Source organism: Theropithecus gelada, chromosome 12 (genome assembly GCF_003255815.1).
Source record: "Theropithecus gelada isolate Dixy chromosome 12, Tgel_1.0, whole genome shotgun sequence".
In the NCBI taxonomy this organism is placed as follows: domain Eukaryota; kingdom Metazoa; phylum Chordata; class Mammalia; order Primates; family Cercopithecidae; genus Theropithecus; species Theropithecus gelada.
Genome location: NC_037680.1, coordinates 77,819,492 through 77,839,318, shown reverse-complemented (window position 1 = coordinate 77,839,318; position 19,827 = coordinate 77,819,492). Strand labels below are relative to the sequence as shown.

General features: G+C 42.4%; 2 protein-coding genes across 3 annotated transcripts in view; both read right to left on the bottom strand.

Moving 5' to 3' along the window:
- CASP8 (caspase 8) overlaps positions 1 to 9,656 on the bottom strand; it is a 59,321-nt gene extending 49,665 nt beyond the window's left edge. The window contains exons 1-2 of the mRNA XM_025404846.1: positions 9,477 to 9,656; positions 8,990 to 9,086 (exon numbers count right to left, since the gene is read on the bottom strand). The gene's annotated coding sequence lies outside the window, so the exon portion shown is untranslated. The remainder of the gene's footprint in view (positions 1 to 8,989; positions 9,087 to 9,476) is intronic.
- A 4,075-nt stretch (positions 9,657 to 13,731) lies between these two features.
- The window catches only part of CASP10 (caspase 10), a 49,939-nt gene continuing 43,843 nt past the window's right edge, over positions 13,732 to 19,827 (bottom strand). For both annotated transcript variants that reach the window (XM_025405015.1, XM_025405017.1), the window contains one exon: positions 13,732 to 14,215. In XM_025405015.1, coding sequence (XP_025260800.1) covers positions 13,936 to 14,215 — 280 coding nt within the window. In that variant the 3' untranslated portion in view covers positions 13,732 to 13,935. The remainder of the gene's footprint in view (positions 14,216 to 19,827) is intronic.

The window sequence follows — 19,827 nt, the reverse complement described above, 5'->3', positions numbered from 1 at the left end:
TTAAACGTCCCTGTCTGACAGCTTTGAAGAGAGTAGTGGTTCTCCCAGCATGGAATTTTGAGATCTGAGAACGGACAGACTGCCTCCTCAAGTGGGTCCCTCCCAATAGCGGCCAACTCACACCTCTTACGGCCAGGTGCCACTCTGATACGAAGCTTCCAGAGGAACAGGAAGCAATATTTGCCATTCTGCAATATTTGCTGTTCTGCAGCCTCTGCTGGTGACACCCAGGCAAACAGAGTCTGGAGTGGACCTCCAGCAAACTCCAACAGACCTGCAGCTGAGGGTCCTGACTATTAGAAGGAAAACTAACAAACAGAAAGGACATCCACACCAAAACCCCATCTGTATATCACCATCATCAAAGACCAAAGGTAGATAAAACCACAAAGATGAGGAGAAACCAGAGAAGAAAAGCTGAAAATTCTAAAAATCAGAGCACCTCTTCTCCTCCAGAGGAACACATCTCCCACCAGCAACGGAACAAAGTTGGATGAAGAATGACTTTGACAAGTTGAGAGAAGAAGGCTTAACACAATCGATAATAACAAACTTCTCTGAGCCAAAGGAGGTTATTTGAACACAACACAAATAAGCTAAAACCCTTGGAAAAAGTTTAGATGAATGGCTAACTAGAATAAACAGCAGAGAGAAGACCTTAAATGACCAGATGGAGCTGAAAACCATGGCACATGAACTACGTGATAAATGCACAAGTTTCAGTAGCTGATTTGATCAAGTGGAAGAAAGTATATCAGTGATTGAAGATCAAATGAATGAAATGAAGCAAGAAGAGAAGTTTAGAGAAAAAAAGTAAAAAGAAACAAACAAAGCCTTCAAGAAATATGAGACTACGTGAAAAGACCAAATCTACGTCTGATTGCTGTACCTAAAAGTGATGGGGAGAATGGAACCAAGTTGGAAAACACTCTTCAGATATTATACAGGAGAACTTCCCCAACCGAGAAAGGCAGGCCAACATTCAAATTCGGGAAATACAGAGAACGCCACAAAGATACTCCTCGAGAAGAGCAACTCCAAGACATGTAATTGTCAGATTCACCAAAGTTGAAATGAAGGAAAAAATGTTAAGGGCAGCCAGAGAGAAAGATCGGGTTACCCACAAAGGGAAGCCCATGAGACTAACAGTGGATCTCTCGCAGAAACTCTACAAGCCAGAAGAGAGTGGGGGCCAACATTCAATATTCTTAAAGAAAATAATTTTCGGCCGGGCGCGGTGGCTCAAGCCTGTAATCCCAGCACTTTGGGAGGCCGAGACGGGCGGATCACGAGGTCAGGAGATCGAGACCATCCTGGCGAACACGGTGAAACCCCGTCTCTACTAAAAAATACAAAAAACTAGCCAGGCGAGGCGGCGGGCGCCTGTAGTCCCAGCTACTCGGGAGGCTGAGGCAGGAGAATGGCGTGAACCCGGGAGGCGGAGCTTGCACTGAGCTGAGATCTGGCCACTGCACTCCAGCCTGGGCGACAGAGCCAGACTCCGTCTCAAAAAAAAAAAAAAAAGAAAATAATTTTCAACCCATAATTTCATATCCAGCCAAACTAAGCTTCATAAGTGAAGGAGAAATAAAATCCTTTACAGACAAGCAAATGCTGAGAGATTCTGTCACCACCAGGCCCGCCTTACAAGAGCTCCTGAAGGACCACTATACCTGGAAAGGAACAACCGGTACCAGCCACTGCAAAAACATGCCAAATTGTAAAGACCGTCGATGCTAGGAACAAACTGCATCAAGTAACGAGCAAAATAAGCAGCTAATATCATAATCAGAGGATCAAATTCACATATAACAATATTAACCTTAAATGTAAATGGGCTAAATGCTCCAATTAAAAGACACAGACTGGCAAATTGGATAAAGAGTCAAGACCCATCAGTGTACTGCTTTCAAGAGACCCATCTCACGTGCAGAGACACACACAGGCTCAAAATAAAGGGATGGAGGAAGATCTACCAAGCAAATGGAAAACAAAAAAAGGCAGGGGTTGCAATCCTAGTCTCTGATAAAACAGACTTTAAACCAACAAAGATCAAAAGAGACAAAGAAGGCCATTACTTAATGGTAAAGGGATCAATTCAACAAGAAGAGCTAACTATCCTAAATATATACGCACCCAATACAGGAGCACCCAGATTCATAAAGCAAGTCCTTAGAGACCTACAAAGAGACTTAGACTCCCACACAATAATAATGGGAGACTTTAATACCCTACTGTCAGCATTAGACAGATCAATGAGACAGAAAGTTAACAGGATATCTAGGAATTGAACTCAGTTCTGCACCAAGCACACCTAATAGACATCTACAGAACTCTCCACCCCAAATCAACAGAATATTTATTCTTCTCAGCACCACATCGCATTTATTCCAAAATTGACCACATAGTTGGAAGTAAAGCACTCCTCAGCAAATGTAAAAGAACACAACTTATAACAAACCATCTCTCAGACCACAGTGCAATCAAACTAGAACTCAGGATTAAGAAACTCACTCAAAACCGCTCAACTACATGGAAACTGAACAACCTGCTCCTGAACGACTACTGGGTACATAACGAAATGAAGGCAGAAATAAAGATGTTCTTTGAAACCAATGAGAACAAAGACAGAATCTCTGGCACACATTTAAAGCAGTGTGTAGAGGGAAATTTATAGCACTAAATGCCCACAAGAGAAAGCAGGAAAGATCTAAAATTGACACCCTAACATCACAATGGAAAGATCTAGAGAAGCAAGAGCAAACACATTCAAAAGCTAGCAGAAGATAAGAAATAACTAAGATCAGAGCAGAGCAGAAGGAGATAGAGATACACAAACCCTTCAAAAAATCAACAAATCCAGGAGCTAGTTTTTTGAAGATCAACAAAATTGATAGACCACTAGCAAGACTAATAAAGAAGCAAAGAGAGAAGAATCAAATAGATGAAATAAAAAATGATAAAGGGGATATCACCACCAATCCCACAGAAATGCAAACTACCATCAGAGAATACTATAAACACCTCTATGCAAATAAACTAGAAAATCTAGAAGAAATGGATGAATTCCTGGACATATACATCCTCCCAAGACTAAACCAGGAAGAAGTTGAATCCCTGAATAGACCAATAACAGGCCCTGAAATTGAGGCAATAATTAAGAGCCTATCAACCAAAAAAAATTCCAGGACCAGATGGATTCACAGCCGAATTCTACCAGAGGTACAAAGAAGAGCTGGTACTATTCCTTCTGAAACTATTCCAATCAACAGAAAAAGAGGGAATCCTCCCTAAACCATTTTATGAGGCCAGCAGCATCCTGACACCAAACCCTGGCAGAGACACAAGAAAAAAAGAGAATTTTAGACCAACATCCCTGATGAACATTGATGCAAAAATCCTCAATAAAATACTAGCACACTGAATCCAGCAGCACATTAAAAAGCTTATCTACCACGATCAAGTTGGTTTCATCCCTGGGATGCAAGGTTGGTTCAATATATGCAAATCAATAAATGTAATCCATCATATAAACAGAACCAAAGACAAAAACTACATGATTATCTCAATAGATGCAGAAAAGGCCTTCGAGAAAATTCAACAGCACTTCATGCTAAAAACTCTCAATAAATTAGGTATTGATGGGATGTATCTCAAAATAATAAGAGCTATTTATGACAAACCCACAGCCAATATCATACTGAATGGGCAAAACTGGAAGCATTCCCTTTGAAAACTGGCACAAGACAGGGATGCCCTCTCTCACCACTCCTATTCAACATAATGTTGGAAGTTCTGGCCAGGGCAATCAGGCAGGAGGAAGAAATAAAGGGTATTCAATTAGGAAAAGATGAAATCAAACTGTCCCTGTTTGCAGATGACATGATTGTATATTTAGAAAACCCCATCATCTCAGACCAAAAGCTCCTTAAGCTGGTAAGCAACTTCAGCAAAGTTTCAGCATACGAAATCAATGTGCAAAAATCACAGGCATTCCTGTACACCAATAACAGACAAACAGAGAGCCAAATCATGAGTGAACTTCCATTTACAATTGCTTCAAAGAGAATAAAATACCTAGGAATCCAACTTACAAGGGATGTGAAGGACCTCTTCAAGGAGAACTACAAACCACTGCTCAACGAAATAAAAGAGGACGGGCCGGGCGCGGTGGCTCAAGCCTGTAATCCCAGCACTTTGGGAGGCCGAGACGGGCGGATCATGAGGTCAGGAGATCGAGACCATCCTGGCTAACACGGTGAAACCCCGTCTCTACTAAAAAATACAAAAAACTAGCCGGGCGAGGTGGCGGGCGTCTGTAGTCCCAGCTACTCGGGAGGCTGAGGCAGGAGAATGGCGTGTACCCGGGAGGCGGAGCTTGCAGTGAGCTGAGATCCGGCCACTGCACTCCAGCCTGGGCGACAGAGCATAACTCCGTCTCAAAAAAATAAAAAGAAATAAAAAAGGACGCAAACAAATGGAAGAATATTCCATGCTCATGGATAGGAAGAATCAATATCATGAAAATGGCCGTACTGCCCAAGTTAATTTATAGATTCAATGCCATCCCCATCAAGCTACCAATGACTTTCTTTACAGAATTGGAAAAAACTACTTTAAAGTTCATATGGAACCAAAAAAGAGCCTGCATTGCCAAGACAATCCTAAGCCAAAAGAACAAAGCTGGAGGCATCATGCTACCTGACTTCAAACTATACTACAAGGCTACAGTAACCAAAACAGCATGGTACTGGTACCAAAACAGAGATATAGGCCAATGGAACAGAACAGAGCCCTCAGAAATAATACCACACATCTACAACCATCTGATCTTTGACAAACCTGACAAGAACAAGAAATGGGGAAAGGATTCCTTATTTAATAAATGGTGCTGGGAAAACTGGCTAGCCATATATAGAAAGCTGAAAGTGGATCCCTTCCTTACACCTTATATAAAAATTAATTCAAGGTGGATTAAAGACTTAAATGTTAGACCTAAAACCATAAAAACCCTAGAAGAAAACCTAGGTGACACCATTCAGGCCATAGGCATGGGCAAGGACTTCCTGTCTAAAACACGAAAAGCAATGGCAACAAAAACCAAAATTGACAAATGGGATCTAAGTAAACTAAAGAGCTTCTGCACAGAAAAAGAAACTACCATCAGAGTGAATAGGCATCCTGCAGAATAGGAGAAAATTTTTACAATCTACCCATCTGACAAAGGGCTAATATCCAGAATCTACAAAGAACTTAAACAAATGTACAGGAAATAATCAACCCCATCAAAAAGTGGGCAAAGAATATGAACAGACACTTCTCAAAAGAAGACATTTATGCAGTCAACAGACACATGATAAAAAGCTCATCATCACTGGCCATCAGAGAAATGCAAATCAAAACCACAATGAGATACCATCTCACACCAGTTAGAATGGCGATCATTAAAAAGTCAGGAAACAGGCTGGGCGCGTTGGCTCAAGCCTGTAATCCCAGCACTTTGGGAGGCTGAGACGGGTGGATCACAAGGTCGGGAGACCAAGACCATCCTGGCTAACACGGTGAAACCCCGTCTCTACTAAAATTACAAAAAAATTAGCCAGGCGTGGTAGCGGGTGCCTGTAGTCCCAGCTACTCGGGAGGCTGAGGCAGGAGAATGGTGTGAACCCAGGAGGCGGAGCTTGTAGTGAGCCTAGATCGCGCCACTGCACTCCAGCCTGGGTGACAGAGCAAAGACACTGTCTCAAAAAAAAAAAAAAAAAAAAAAAGTCAGGAAACAACAGGTGCTGGAGAGGATGTGGAGAAATAGGAACACTTTTACACTGTTGGTGGGACTGTAAACTAGTTCAACCATTGTGGAAGACAGTGTGGCGATTCCTCAGGGATCTAGAGCTAGAAATACCATTTAACCCAGCCATCCCATTACTGGGTATACACCCAAAGGATTATAAATCATGCTGCTATAAAGACACATGCACACGTATGTTTATTGCGGCACTATTCACAATAGCAAAGACTTGGAACCAACCCAAATGTCCATTAATTATAGACTGGATTAAGAAAACATGGCACATATACACCATGAAATACTATGCAGCCATAAAAAAGGATGAGTTCATGTCCTTTGTAGGGACATGGATGAAGCTGGACACCATCATTCTCAGCAAACTATTGCAAGGACAGAAAACCAAACACCGCATGTTCTCACTCATAGGTGGGAATTGAACAATGAGAACACTTGGACACAGGATAGGGAACATCGCACACCAGGGCCTGTTGTGGTGTGGAGGGAGGAGGGAGGGATAGCATTAGGAGATATACCTAATGTAAATGATGAGTTAATGGGTGCAGCACACCAACATGATACATGTATACATATGTAACAAACCTGTAGGTTGTGCACATGTACCCTAGAACTGAAAGTATAATAAAAATAATAATAATAATTCCTGCATGTGAAGGTTATTATGAGAATCAAATGAGTTAATACATGCAAATTCTTAGAACAGCTCCTAGCATGCAGAGTAAATTTATAATAATTAGGAACTTAACTGAGAAATAAAAGCATAAGTATATTGCTTTCATATAGTAGACACATTACATAAAAATGCATAAATTTTTATTATGTGGTCACATTATCTAAAAATGTGAAATTAACCAGGCGTGGTGGCTCAGGCCTATAATCCCAGCACTTTGGGAGGCCAAGGTGGGTAGATCACTTGGGGCCAGAAGTTTGAGACCAGCCTGGCCAACATGGTGAGATCCCCATCTCTATTAAAAATATGAAAAAAAATTAACCAGGCATGGAGGTGGGTGCCTGTAATCCCAGCTACCCAGGAGGCTGAGACACGAGAATCACTTGAACCCGGGAGGCAGAGGTTGCAGTGAGCCGAAATGGCACCATTGCATTCCAGGCTGTGCGACAGAGTGAGACTCTGTCAAAAAAGAAAAAAGAATTAAATAGCAGAAGAGACAGCTTTAAATGTTCAAAATGGTACCACAGGGAGAGGAACTGGGAAGTGGGGAGTAGTGAGATCTCCCACTGCTGAATGAATGCTGCTGTCTCCTTCTCTTTCTCAGTCAGGAGTATCTGGTAATACCTATTCCTTGCGCCAACTAGGAAATCACTGACTTCCGGCCAATCATTTATAGTCTGCTCCATTCCCTTCCCAATGTTCCCAGACAGAAAAGCACATGTGCAGATTAAAGCACAGACTCAGATTAAAAAGAGTTCCTTTATATTATACTAAAATCACTGATTGCTAACCAGGGCTCGTTTTAGAACTTTCCCTAAACAGCCTGAGCTTCCATAGTTGAATCAGCACTGGGCACCTCAGATGCTGTCTCTCAGGGCATCCTGGCCTTCAACACAAATGTCACCACATTGCCCACTTCAGTCATTCCTAAATGACTTTGACAATGTTTGTCATATTCCTTATTACTGGTTCTTTAATTTCCTGTATTTTTAATTGGCTCTCTTTACTGAAATAAAAATTTACATGAACAAAGTTTTTTAAACGAACATTTTATATCACTACCACAAATGGAAAAGCACTGCATTTGCTACAAAAGAGGAACTGTAAAAAATAAATAAAATAAGAATGTAACACCGTTACTAAATTCCAGCTAGATACTATTGCTTACTCTTTTGTCAAAAAGGGAAATTAGCATGTTTTGAGACATGATAAGATATGTTAGCCCTGGCCAAGCATGGTGGCTCATGCTTGTAATCCTAGCACTTTGGGAGGCCAAGGAGGGTGGATCACTTGAGATCAGGAGTTCCAAACCAGCTTGGCCATCATGGTGAAACCCCGTCTCTACTAAAAATACAAAAAATTAGCTGGGTGTAGTGGCATGCACCTGTGATTCCAGCTACTCAGGAGTTTGAGGCAGGAGAATCGCTTGAACCCAGGAGGCGGAGGTTGCAGTGAGCCAAGATCGTGCCACTGCACTCCAGCCTGGGCAACAGGGCAAGACACCATCTCAAAAAAAAAAAAAAAAAAAAAGAAGAAAAGAAAAAAAAAATGGCTGGTGCGGTGGCTCACACCTGTAATTCCAGCACTTCGGGAGGCCGAGGTGGGCGGATCACCTGAGATCTGGAGTTTGAGACCAGCCTGACCAACATGGAGAAACCCCGTCTCTACTAAAAATCCAAAATTAGCCAGGCATGGTGGTGCATGCCTGTAATCCCAGCTACTCAGGAGATTGAAGCAGAATTGCTTTAACCTGGGAAGCAGAGGTTGCGGTGAGCTGAGATCCTGCCATTGCACTCCAGCCTGGGCAACAACAGCAAAACTCCATCTCAAAAAAAAAAAAAAAAAGGTAAGGGAATCATAAAGAATAACTGGCCAGGTGCGGTGGCTCACGCCTGTAATCCCAGCACTTTGGGAAGCTGAGGCGGGCGGATCATGAGGTCAGGAAATCGAAACCATCCTGGCTAACACGGTGAAACCCCGTCTCTACTAAAAATACAAAAATTAGCCAGGCACAGTGGCACACGCCTGTTGTCCCAGCTACTCAGGAAGCTGAGGTGGGAGAATTACTCAAACCCAGGAGGCGGAGATTGCAGTGAGCTGAGATCTCGCCACTGCACTTCTGGCTGGGTGATAGAGCAGACTGCCTCTCAAAAAAAAAAAAAAAAAAAGAATAACTTTTCACTATGTGAGCCATTTTTGTTTAGTGCATAATGTCTGCATACTCCCCAGTATCCCCTGCAGCTCCTCCACAGTTGTGGGGTCCCACCCTACAGGAAGACAATGCATTTTAGCTCAGAGTACAGGTCTCAAAAACTTGGCTAAATATTTCCCCCTTCCACTCATACCAGTGTACAGGGAACAATAATGGATTAATGGATTAATAACCAAAGAGAGGGCAGGTAGGTCCCAACTGGCATCTGCTCCACTCGGCCCACTGGTGTCTAGACAGGGCACAGTAATAGTGTTCACCACTTCTCTTTCCCCCAAACCTCCTCTGGAAATTCCAGGCTTACCTCAATATTCCCAAGGTTCAAGTGACCAACTCAAGGGCTCAGGCTGCCGAGGCCCAACCTCATGTGCCCAGAAAGTGGATGCACCCAGGGGTTGCTCCTGGAAGGAAGGAGAAATGACGGTGAGTAGAAGCCAGTGTCAGCCGCTCTAGCTGGGCCCTCCTACTCATGTCTTGACCTGCAGCCCACAGCCTCTGGGCAAGGAACTAAAGTCATTTTGAGCCAGCAGGGTCAGACTTCTAGAAGCAGCCAGCTAAGGTAAAGGATCTGTCCTTTACGCCCTGGAAAGCAGTCTGGAGAGGTGGAACCAGCCTAGACTTCAATATCAGACAGATCTGCATTCAAATCCCGGCTCTGCCTCTCACTTGCTGAGGAATCTAAACACCTCCTTTTGTTTCACTCAGCCTCCATCTTTTCATGTGGAAAAGAACTGCTTGGTAAGGTTGCTGTGGGGAGTGAGTAAAGCAATATACGTAGTGCTTAATCTCACAGACAGCAGATGCTCCAGAAATGCTCATTCTCTTGCCCACTGGTATTCCTCAGGCAGCCACCAGTCACCTTCTTCTGAAGCTGTTGGAGGGGTACGGGCAGGCAGGAAGCTCAGTCTGAACAACCCGACTTCAGACCAGCTCAGACACAAGGTGAAACAGAAACTGAAAGCTCAGAGTACATGACTTACCTCCTCCAAACCTTTGCTCCAGCCACTGCCACTCCCCAGAGAATGCCCTCCCCATCTCCTCCCACCCACTGCAGAGAGTGCGCACATTCTCCACTGTTTATCAGACACTTGTTTCTCACTGCCTGGCACTGTGAGTTGTCGTTTATTAACTAGTTTATTGTCTTCTTTGAAAAATAATTTTTTAAAAAAAATACCTTATCCATACACACAAAGCAGTCCCCCAATTCATGAATGGATATGCTTGTGGTTTGTATTTGCGTTTTAATTACTAAGCAATCTGGTTCATCCCTTTGTGCAAATCATTGCCTTAGGTTGCAGTGTAGGAAACTGTATTAGCTCATCCTCACACTGTTATAAAGAAATACCGAAGACTGGATAATTTATAAAGAGAAGAGGTTTAACTGGCTCACAGTTTCACAGGCTGTACAGGAAGCATAGTGACATCTGCTTCTGGGGAAGCCTCACTGTATTTATTTATTTGAAGGACTGATTTTTTACAAAGTGAAAACCTCTCTCATGGCCTCTTCAATGCCTCCTTGAGGTCCCCACTGTTGACATTTTTATTCTTTCAGACTTTTTTCTAGGCTTATAAAGCCATAGTAATTCTTGCTCCACCACTTACTAGCTGCATGACCTTGGGCAAGTTACTTAAGGTCTCAGTGCCTTCCTCGACTCATTCATAAAGTAGCTATAGTGATTCCTGCATGTGAAGGTTATTATGAGAACGAAATGAGTTAATACATGCAAAATACTTAGCTCCTGGCATGCAGAGTAAAGACATAAATACATAATAACTAGGAACAAATATTGTTTTACATATATAGAGAGAAAGAAAGACATCACATATACCATTTTGTTTACAAAAGCAGGGTAAGTATACTGTGCCAGTATCAATCATTGTGTCGCATCTGAGCTCCAAGTCCACCCTGTTCTGTTTGGTGACACCGAGCTACATCCCATAAAAAGATCTCCTTTGCCAGGTGGCACAATTTTAGGCTTTGTCAGTAGAGGGCACCAGAGGGACGGTGCAAGGCCTAGCAGAGGACTGGGTTTCTCTTCCGGGTTCTGGTGCTTTTCTTCCTGCTCTTAACGCCATGACTGCCAGCAGCTTGTAGAGCAACACCCAGTGGTACTCACCTTCAGGGAACTTTGGCAGCCTCCCAGCGGGCAGCTTCCTGCTCACCAGCTGGGGCTTGCTGACTGCAGACAGCTTGAGTGCTCTTGTACCTTTAGCAGTTAGCCTCCTTTCACTAGTTAATAATTCTTCCTATTACATTTTCCCTTTCAAATTACTGGTGTGGTTTCCATCTCTAACTGGACCTTAACTTTAGCTCATGCTGAGTATCTATCAGATAGCTTGCAAAATTTATTTAACCATTCCCCTATTGAAAGGAAAGTGAGTATTACAGTTTCCAGTGTTCGACTGTTACACACTGTGCGGTAATGAACATGTGTTTTTCATCCACATGACTGTTTTTGAAAGAAAAAAACTCCTGGAAGAGGAATAAATCGTTCTGCCATAGGGTTGTGCATTTAAGTCTTTGAAAAATGTTGTGAAATTGCTCTCCCTATAAGGTTGCACCAATTTATATTTCCAAAAGTAGGTGAAAGTGCCCACTTCCCCACACCCTCACCAACCATTTTTCTTTAACATGTATTAATCTTAGGGGTAGCGTCCCATTGTTTTAGTTTATTTTGTGCAGTTACTAAGGAGATTGAATATTTTTTCATAACTTTGTTGTCTATTTTTATTTCTTCTGTACAACACTTGCTCATATCCCTTATTCATTTTTTAGTTGGATTGTCACTTTTTTATAATTCATAGAAATTCTTTGTTGATTCATTCCTAAAAGTATGTGTAGTTTTAGATTTTATTAAGGGCCTTCGTTCTTAGTTATGTAGCAAATGTTTTCCCCTGATTCATTTCATGTCTTTTTTTATGTGATAAAATATGCATAACATAAAAGTTACCATTTTCATCATCTTAAGTGTGCAGTTCAGTAACATTAAGTACATTAATACTGATGTGTAACCGGCACTCATCTCCAAAATATCTTCATCTTCCTAACCTTCATTGTATGTCTTTAAATGCATTCTTTGTGTCTTATATTATACAAAAGTTTTACATTTTTTTTTTTTTTTTGAGACGGAGTCTCGCTCTGTCGCCCGGGCTGGAGTGCAGTGGCCGGATCTCAGCTCACTGCAAGCTCCGCCTCCCGGGTTCACGCCATTCTCCTGCCTCAGCCTCCCGAGTAGCTGGGACTACAGACGCCCGCCACCTCGCCCGGCTAGTTTTTTGTATTTCTTAATAGAGACGGGGTTTCACCATGTTAGCCAGGATGGTCTCGATCTCCTGACCTCGTGATCCGCCCGTCTCGGCCTCCCAAAGTGCTTGAGCCACCGCGCCCGGCTACATTTTTATCTATTCTAATTTATCAACCTTTTCCTTTATGACTTCTGGCTTTTACATCTTGCGTAGGGAAATTTTTGCTGGTGCTGTATTTTCTATATGTTCTTTTAATGCCTTTCTAGTCTTGTTTTAACGTTTATATCTTTAAGCCATTTGGCTTTTTTGTGCTGGTATGCATGGTCTGAGGTGGGCTTCTAACTTTACTTTCTTGTGGGAGGACCCGATTATCCTAATACCTTTTTTAAAAATTATCTTTTCGCTGGGTTCAGTGGCTCACGCCTGTAATCCCAGCACTTTGGGAGGCCTAGGCAGGCAGATCATGAGGTCAGGAGATGGAGACCATCCTGGCTAACACAGTGAAACCCCATCTCTACTAAAAATACAAAAAATTAGCCTGGTGTGGTGACGTGCACCTGTAGTCCCAGCTACTCAGGAGGCTGAGGCAGGAGAATCGCTTGAACCGGGGAGACAGAGATTGCAGTGAGCCGATATCACGCCACTGCACTCCAGCCTGGGTGACAGAGCGAGTCTCTATCTCAAAAAAGAAAAAAAAAAATCCATCTTTTTTTTTAAATTATTTTATTGTGTCACTTTTGCCAAAAAGTACCTGCCTTCTCTCCCAAAGCAGATTATCATTTCCTAGAAGGGAGGGACATTTCTTGCATCCGTAAGTTTCCTTCCAACCTGGCAAGTAGTACATATTGTACATGTTGGTTGGTGGTGTGACTGATAGGAAGTTGAATGAGAACTAGCACATTTTTAACGAAGCAAAGCAGCAGCTATCAGAACTCAGAATCAAATAAAAGCTGTCCCCCAATTCATGAATGGATATGCTTGTGGTTTGTATTTGCATTTTAATTACTAAGCAATCTGGCTCATCCCTTTGTGCAAATCATTGCCTTAGGTTACATGTAGGAAACTGTATTAGCTCATCCTCACACTGTTATAAAGAAATACCGAAGACTGGATAATTTATAAAGAAAAGAGGTTTAATTGGCTCACAGTTCCACAGGCTGTATAGGAAGCATAGTGGCATCTGCTTCTGGGGAAGCCTCAGAGAGCTTTTATTCATGGCAGAAGGCAAAGCAAGGGCAGGCATCTTACATGGCAGGAGCAGGACCAAGAGAGTGCGGAGGTGCCACACACTTTTAAAAAACCAGATCTCATGAGAACTCTATCACAAGAACAGCACCAAAGGGATGGTGCTCACCCATTCATGAAGGATCCATCCCCATGATCCAATCACCTCCACCAGGCTCCACCTCTGACACTGGGGATCACCTTGACATGTGATTTGGGCAGCACCACACATCCAAACCATATCAGAAACAGAGAATGGGTAAGATATTGTTTCTGCCCTTATGAAGTTTGTGATCCCTAAATGCCCATCACTAAGGCGCTACTTAGAGCACTCATGATCCATACATTCAATGGCGCTGTAGCAGTCATGAAAAGGATCAAGCAGCTCTATATGTTCTGATACAGAACAGTCTCCAAGATATGTTAAATGAGCTAACCAAGGTGCAAAACAGTCTGCTAGTATTCGTGGGGGAAAAATGAGGGAAGGACACACATACACGTATGCTTATATAAGAATAAAATATCTCTGAAAGAATATTCAAAACATTAGAAACAATAATTATCTCCATAAAAGGAACTGAAGGTTTGGGGGACAGTGTGAAATTCACTTTTCCCCATGGACCGTTTTGTACTGTTTAAATTGTTTAACCATCTAGTTGTAGTTCTATTTCTAAATAAAGAAAATGGGAATTTTATAAGTATGTTTACAATGAAACAAGAAAGATGACACAGGTATACGTGAAACAGTAGGGGAGCAGAAGAGTGCTAAATTCAGAAGTCTCAACTTTGTTGCTCCAGAATCACAAGGTGGTGCTGTGAAGGGAAGTTTCCGTCTTGCTGTAGGGCGTTGTCAATCTCAGGTGATGTGGCTGGAGGGCAGGCAGAAGGAAGCCTCTGGAAAGAACTAGGAAATGCTGCTCCACCTGTGCGTGGGGGTCGAGGTGTCTGTGCAGAGATGGCAGTGGGCAGGAAGGTTGCTGAGATCTGAGTCTGTTTAGCACCCCACACTGTTCTCTTCCTGCCCCTGATTTCCATTGTCTTTTCCAGAAATTTCAACATCCTACTGAGCACAAAGAGAAATAAAAGGGGAACTCTGATTGAGTGGTTTGTCACACGCAGGGACCTGAAGAGTCTGGACACCGGCATAACTTTTTTATGGCCAGCTGTACTTTCAATTCCTGGCAGAATGACTCACATTTCTCATCAGTAATGGAGTAGTCTATTTTTTTATTTGTTTACAATCTTCAAGATAAACCAAGCCCATTTCTCACAGGCCTGAAACTGTTGATAAAGTTGACTTATCCTTGATGTTTCAAGATGGTAACTCAAGTGGAGAGACTGTGGCTCGTATCTCCAAAGCTACTTAGCTTCTCTGGGCCTTGATTTTCTGATCTCTAAAATGGGAACTAAAACACCTCTCCGTCACTCTCATCATCATTTTTAGCAGCAGCAGGTGGCTAAACCCAAGGGCTGGAGTTGTTAATTTGGCAGCAGCAAGAAGCCCCAGGCCAAAACTGGCTCACTGTCCCCTTGCAGTGTGGCCAGACTGAGCCTTCAGAAAGGCATGAGTGGTAGGGGTGAAGATTCTCACTCTCTGATCCCTTCTGCCCTAGTGGAAGGATCCTTCTGAAGTTTCTATGGATTTTTTTTTTTTTAGAGGGAGTCTCGCCATGTCACCCAGATTGGAGTGTAGTGTCACTGGCACAACCTCGGCTCACTGCAACCTCCACCTTTCAGGTTCAAACAATTCTTGTGCCTCAGCCTCCCAAGTGGCTAGGACTACAGGTGTACATCACCACACCTGGCTAATTTTTGTATTTTTAGTAGAGACAGCGTTTCACCGTGTTGGCCAGACTGGTCTCATACTCCTGGCCTCAAGTAATCTGCCTGCCTCAGCCTTCCAAAGTGCTGGGATTACAGGTGTGAGCCACCATGCCCTGCCTCTAAAGATCTTTTTGAAGGTTCTTCAAATGGTGAAATAGCAGCCTGATCCAATAGAGTGCTGAGCGTCTAATTGTACATTCTGAGTGGAGGAATGCCAGCAGCAATGTGTGCGTTGTGGGTGTCATGGTGAAGATGACTGACTCTGTAGATGAACCCCTTGACTTACACTGATTTGTTAGATACCGGTTTAGGGGCCGGGCACGGTGACTCAAGCCTGTAATCCCGACACTTTGGGAGGCCGAGGCGGGCGGATCACGAGGTGAGGAAATAGAGACCATACTGGCTAATACGGTGAAACTCCGTCTCTACTAAAAATACAAAAAAAAAAAAAAAATTAGCCTGGCGTAGTGGCCGGTGCCTATAGTCCCAGCTACTTGGGAGGCTGAGGCAGGAGAATGGCGTGAACCCGGAAGGTGGAGCTTGCAGTGAGCTGAGATCGTGCCACTGCACTCCAGCCTGGGCAACAGAGCCAGACTCCGTCTCAAAAAAAAAAAAAAAAAGAAGTGTCTTAAGGGAGTTTCCCATGTTTCCCATCTGCAGTTTGCTTCCTGTTCTGGAGAATATATCCAGATCATTATTTTGCAACAGGGATGGCTCAGGGCAATAAAAAGTGAGTCAATACCCCTTATCCTTGCTTTGGCCACACTGATTATATTAATTATAGCCACAGAAATCACCACCAAAAACACAGACGGGTACTAGATTGGAAAAACATACTCTGCCCAAGAGGGCAAAGCTTCCCTGCAAACCTGGCCAAGTATTCAACAAGCCAAAAAATCACCCAATGTGGTGGCTAAATTCCATTAATCAGCACTGAAATGCAAAAAGGATTAAAGAAAAAAGAGAATAGCCCCCACATCCAGCACTCAGTTGAAGATATAAAACATGACTGATGCATTTGAAGCCCCTGTAATTCCTCCCCACTGGCATGTTCCTCCCTCTCTCCCCAAGCCCCAAGCCCATCCCAGACAACTACTACTCTAAACTCCTCATCACCCCCATGCATCTGTATATTTGTACAATATACATATGAATTTATAAGCAACATAAAAGACTCTTATGTGTGTTTTAACATTCTATAAATCATCTTATTATATATATTATTTGCTCATCATTATGTTACTGATACATATATTTAAACTGTATGAAATGCCAATATTTGGTTGTTTCTGATCTATAAGAATGGCAATTTCATACGGTTCAACCTAATAATTCTAGCTAATTTTGTTTCACTACTTGATAGTATTCCTTTATACGACTATACCACAATTTATCTATGCTCCTGATGAATCTATAGATTGTATGTGTTGCTTCTTTTTATTTTATTTCTTTGTGCTCTTACAGTGTTGCTCAGAAAACTAACACTCCTCCTTATCTCCTGGTACATGTGCAAAATTTCTTTTGGGGCCAGGCGTGGTGGCTCACGCCTATAATTTCAATACTTTGGGAGGCTGAGACAGGAAGATTGCTTGAGGCCAGTTCAAGACCTTCCTGCACAATGTAACAAGACCCTGTCTCTACAAAACAATGTTTTTAAGTTTATTTTGGGACATAGATCCAAAAATAGATTTGCTAGATTTTACTGTGTGCAAATTTCCAACATTTATAAATATTGCAAATTGCTCTCTAAAATGATTGTGTCAATTTACATTTCCTAGATCTATGTAACAGAGTTCCCTTCACTCCATATCTTCACCCATACTTAGTACTGACAGAGTTTTAAATATTGATAATATGATGGACATAAAATGCTATCTCACTGTGGCTGTATTTTTCAAATTCTCTGATGACCAAAGAGAATGGTTATGTTTTCAGATGTTTATTGCTCATTGGTATTTCCTTTTAATTACTGGTTCATATTTTTTGCTCATCTTTGAACTAGTTTATATGTTTACCCATCTAGATTGGATTGTTTAATATGTTATGGATTGGTAGAAGATTATATATATAGTATACGTATGCACATCTCCTTTATCAGTTATACAACATGGCAGATATCATTTCCCAGTTTGTGGCTCATCCCTCAGGTTTTGTTTTTGTTTTTGTTTTGAGACAAAGTCTCGCTCTGTCACCCAGGCTGGAGTGCAGTGGCATGATATTGGCTCACTGCAACCTCCACCTCCCAGAATCAAGTAATTCTCATGCCCCAGCCTCCCGTGTAGCTAACATCACAGGTGCGTGCCACCATGCCCAGCTAATTTTTTTTAGTAGAGACAGGTTTCACCAAGTTGACCAGACTAGTCTTGAACTCCTGACCTCAAGTGATCCGCCCGCCTCAGCCTCCCAAAGTGCTGGGATTACAGGCATGAGCCACCGCACCCCAGCCTCATCCTTCAATTTTTTAATGTTGTTTTTGGTGTTTTAAAAGTCAAGAAGCAAGTGTTTCTTCTTAAATTCACAAATGACAGTTCCCATAGTGGGTTATCAAGGGAAAAGGTGGGGCTTCTCAGGAAATATCTCTAACCCTTTAGGTTGAGATCATAGAGAATTCTATGATCAGTAAAACAGACAGAGAGTGCAAAAGGGTGATACAACCAGGGAAATGTCACAGCATTGCCGAAATTCCTGAAAGCTCATTGGAGATTTGTGGTCATTGGTTTGAAACAAGACCTGTCTGCAACATGGAAGGTTTTTACCCCAGCCACATCCTGGAATTCCAGTACAAATTTGGAGGACACAGATTTATGCGATTAGCCAGAGTTGGGATTCTGCCACCTCAGTGGAACTGAGGGAAAGGCAAGGGTGCTGGTGCGTACAGGAGACTTTAACAAAGACATGTGGACTCTAAGCTGCGTGAAGAGTGAGTGGGGGGTGGTGCTGATATCGGGAAGACGATAGATAGGGTCAATCAACCAACTGGAAGCCCCGGTGGCACTGAAGATCCTTGAAGGGAAGGTACCAGAAGAAGCAAGATGGAATGATGTGAGGTGGATGTCAGAGAGGGACATGCTTGGAACTGAACCGTGAGCGAAAGTACAGATGGTAGTAATGGCGGAGTTTACTGGATGCATGATTGGGGGGACATGGAGGATACACTCATTGAAACAGCGCGGGGAAAACCTGGGACAAACGCAGAGTGAATAATGGGAAAATACATAGCAAAATGGAATTATAAATAAATATCCTCTTTTCTTTATGTGTTTTTGTATTTCCCAAATATTTCATAATGAACATACATTACTATGTAATCAGAAAAAAGTTATAAAATAAAATTCCTTTATTTATTAGTAAGTCCATTTCTACTATTTACAAGTACTCAGCTCAAAATCTCACAAAGTTATTTCCATTCTAGAATTTCACCAGTATCTCCCAGCCATTTTACAGAATCACTTAAAATGAGACCTAAGTAGACATATAAGTTTCACAGCATAAGTTCTTTCTTTTGAGAAATACCTATCTGAAATATGTATGTAGAAGTGGGGAGGACTGGGTATACAGTGGACAGAATTGGGGGCAAAACTCTTCTTGAACACCTTTCATATATTTTCTTATCTTCGAACCATACAAATGTCTTTATAAAAATATTACCTACTCAAAATTACTTAAAAAGTAAAACTTAGTATAATTTAAAATTTTTAATTTAAAAATCTTTTTATAAAAATTCAGATTTGCAAAAGTTATGTTAGGAAATAAACAGCTGTTTGCATTACCAAGTAAGTAAATCTTTAAACACAGAATTTCCTCTAGTGCTTTTTTAAAGGGATTTCATTTTTTTAATGTATTAAGAATTCCATTTTTGGCCGGGCGCGGTGGCTCAAGCCTGTAATCCCAGCACTTTGGGAGGCTGAGACGGGCGGATCACGAGGTCAGGAGATCGAGACCATCCTGGCTAACACGGTGAAACTCCGTCTCTACTAAAAAGTACAAAAAACTAGCCGGGCGAGGTGGCGAGCGCCTGTAGTCCCAGCTACTCGGGAGGCTGAGCCAGGAGAATGGCGTAAACCCGGGAGGCGGAGCTTGCAGTGAGCAGAGATCCGGCCACCGTACTCCAGCCTGGGTGACAGAGCGAGACTCCGTCTCAAAANGCTGAGCCAGGAGAATGGCGTAAACCCGGGAGGCGGAGCTTGCAGTGAGCAGAGATCCGGCCACCGCACTCCAGCCTGGGTGACAGAGCGAGACTCTGCCAAAAAAAAAAAAAAAAAAAAGAATTCCATTTTTAAAAAACACCTGCCTGTAGCCCCAGCTGCTACTCAGGAGGTTCAGGGGGGAGGATCACCTGAGCACAGGAGGCAGAGGTTGCAGTTAGCCAACATGGTATCACTGCACTCCAGCCTGGGTGACACAGTGAGACTGTGTCTCAAACAAAACTAAACTAAACTAAACTAAATTTTAAAATTTGGTTCCTATTCAAAATTCAAAGATACAAATGTGTTGCTACATTCTTATCACATCCTTAAGAGCAAACTGCAGACTTCCGACAAAACTGAAACCCTACCAGAAAGAAGTTAAATGATTTGTCACATACAATGCAAATCTCACCAGGGGACAGTTACACTTGTTTGGTGTGGCTCCGGAGTTTAGAATGAAAACGAGTGGTTTTAAATAGCTTCTAAGGAGGCAGAAACAGAGAACAGAGAGGAGAATAATTAAAGCTGTCCAAAGTGAAACCAAGTGACTTGGAGGGACAGGGCAGCAAATCCAGAGATATGAAGAATTGCAAATCCTTTGGGTATATACCCAGTAATGGGATGGCTGGGTCATATGGTACTTCTAGTTCTAGATCCTTGA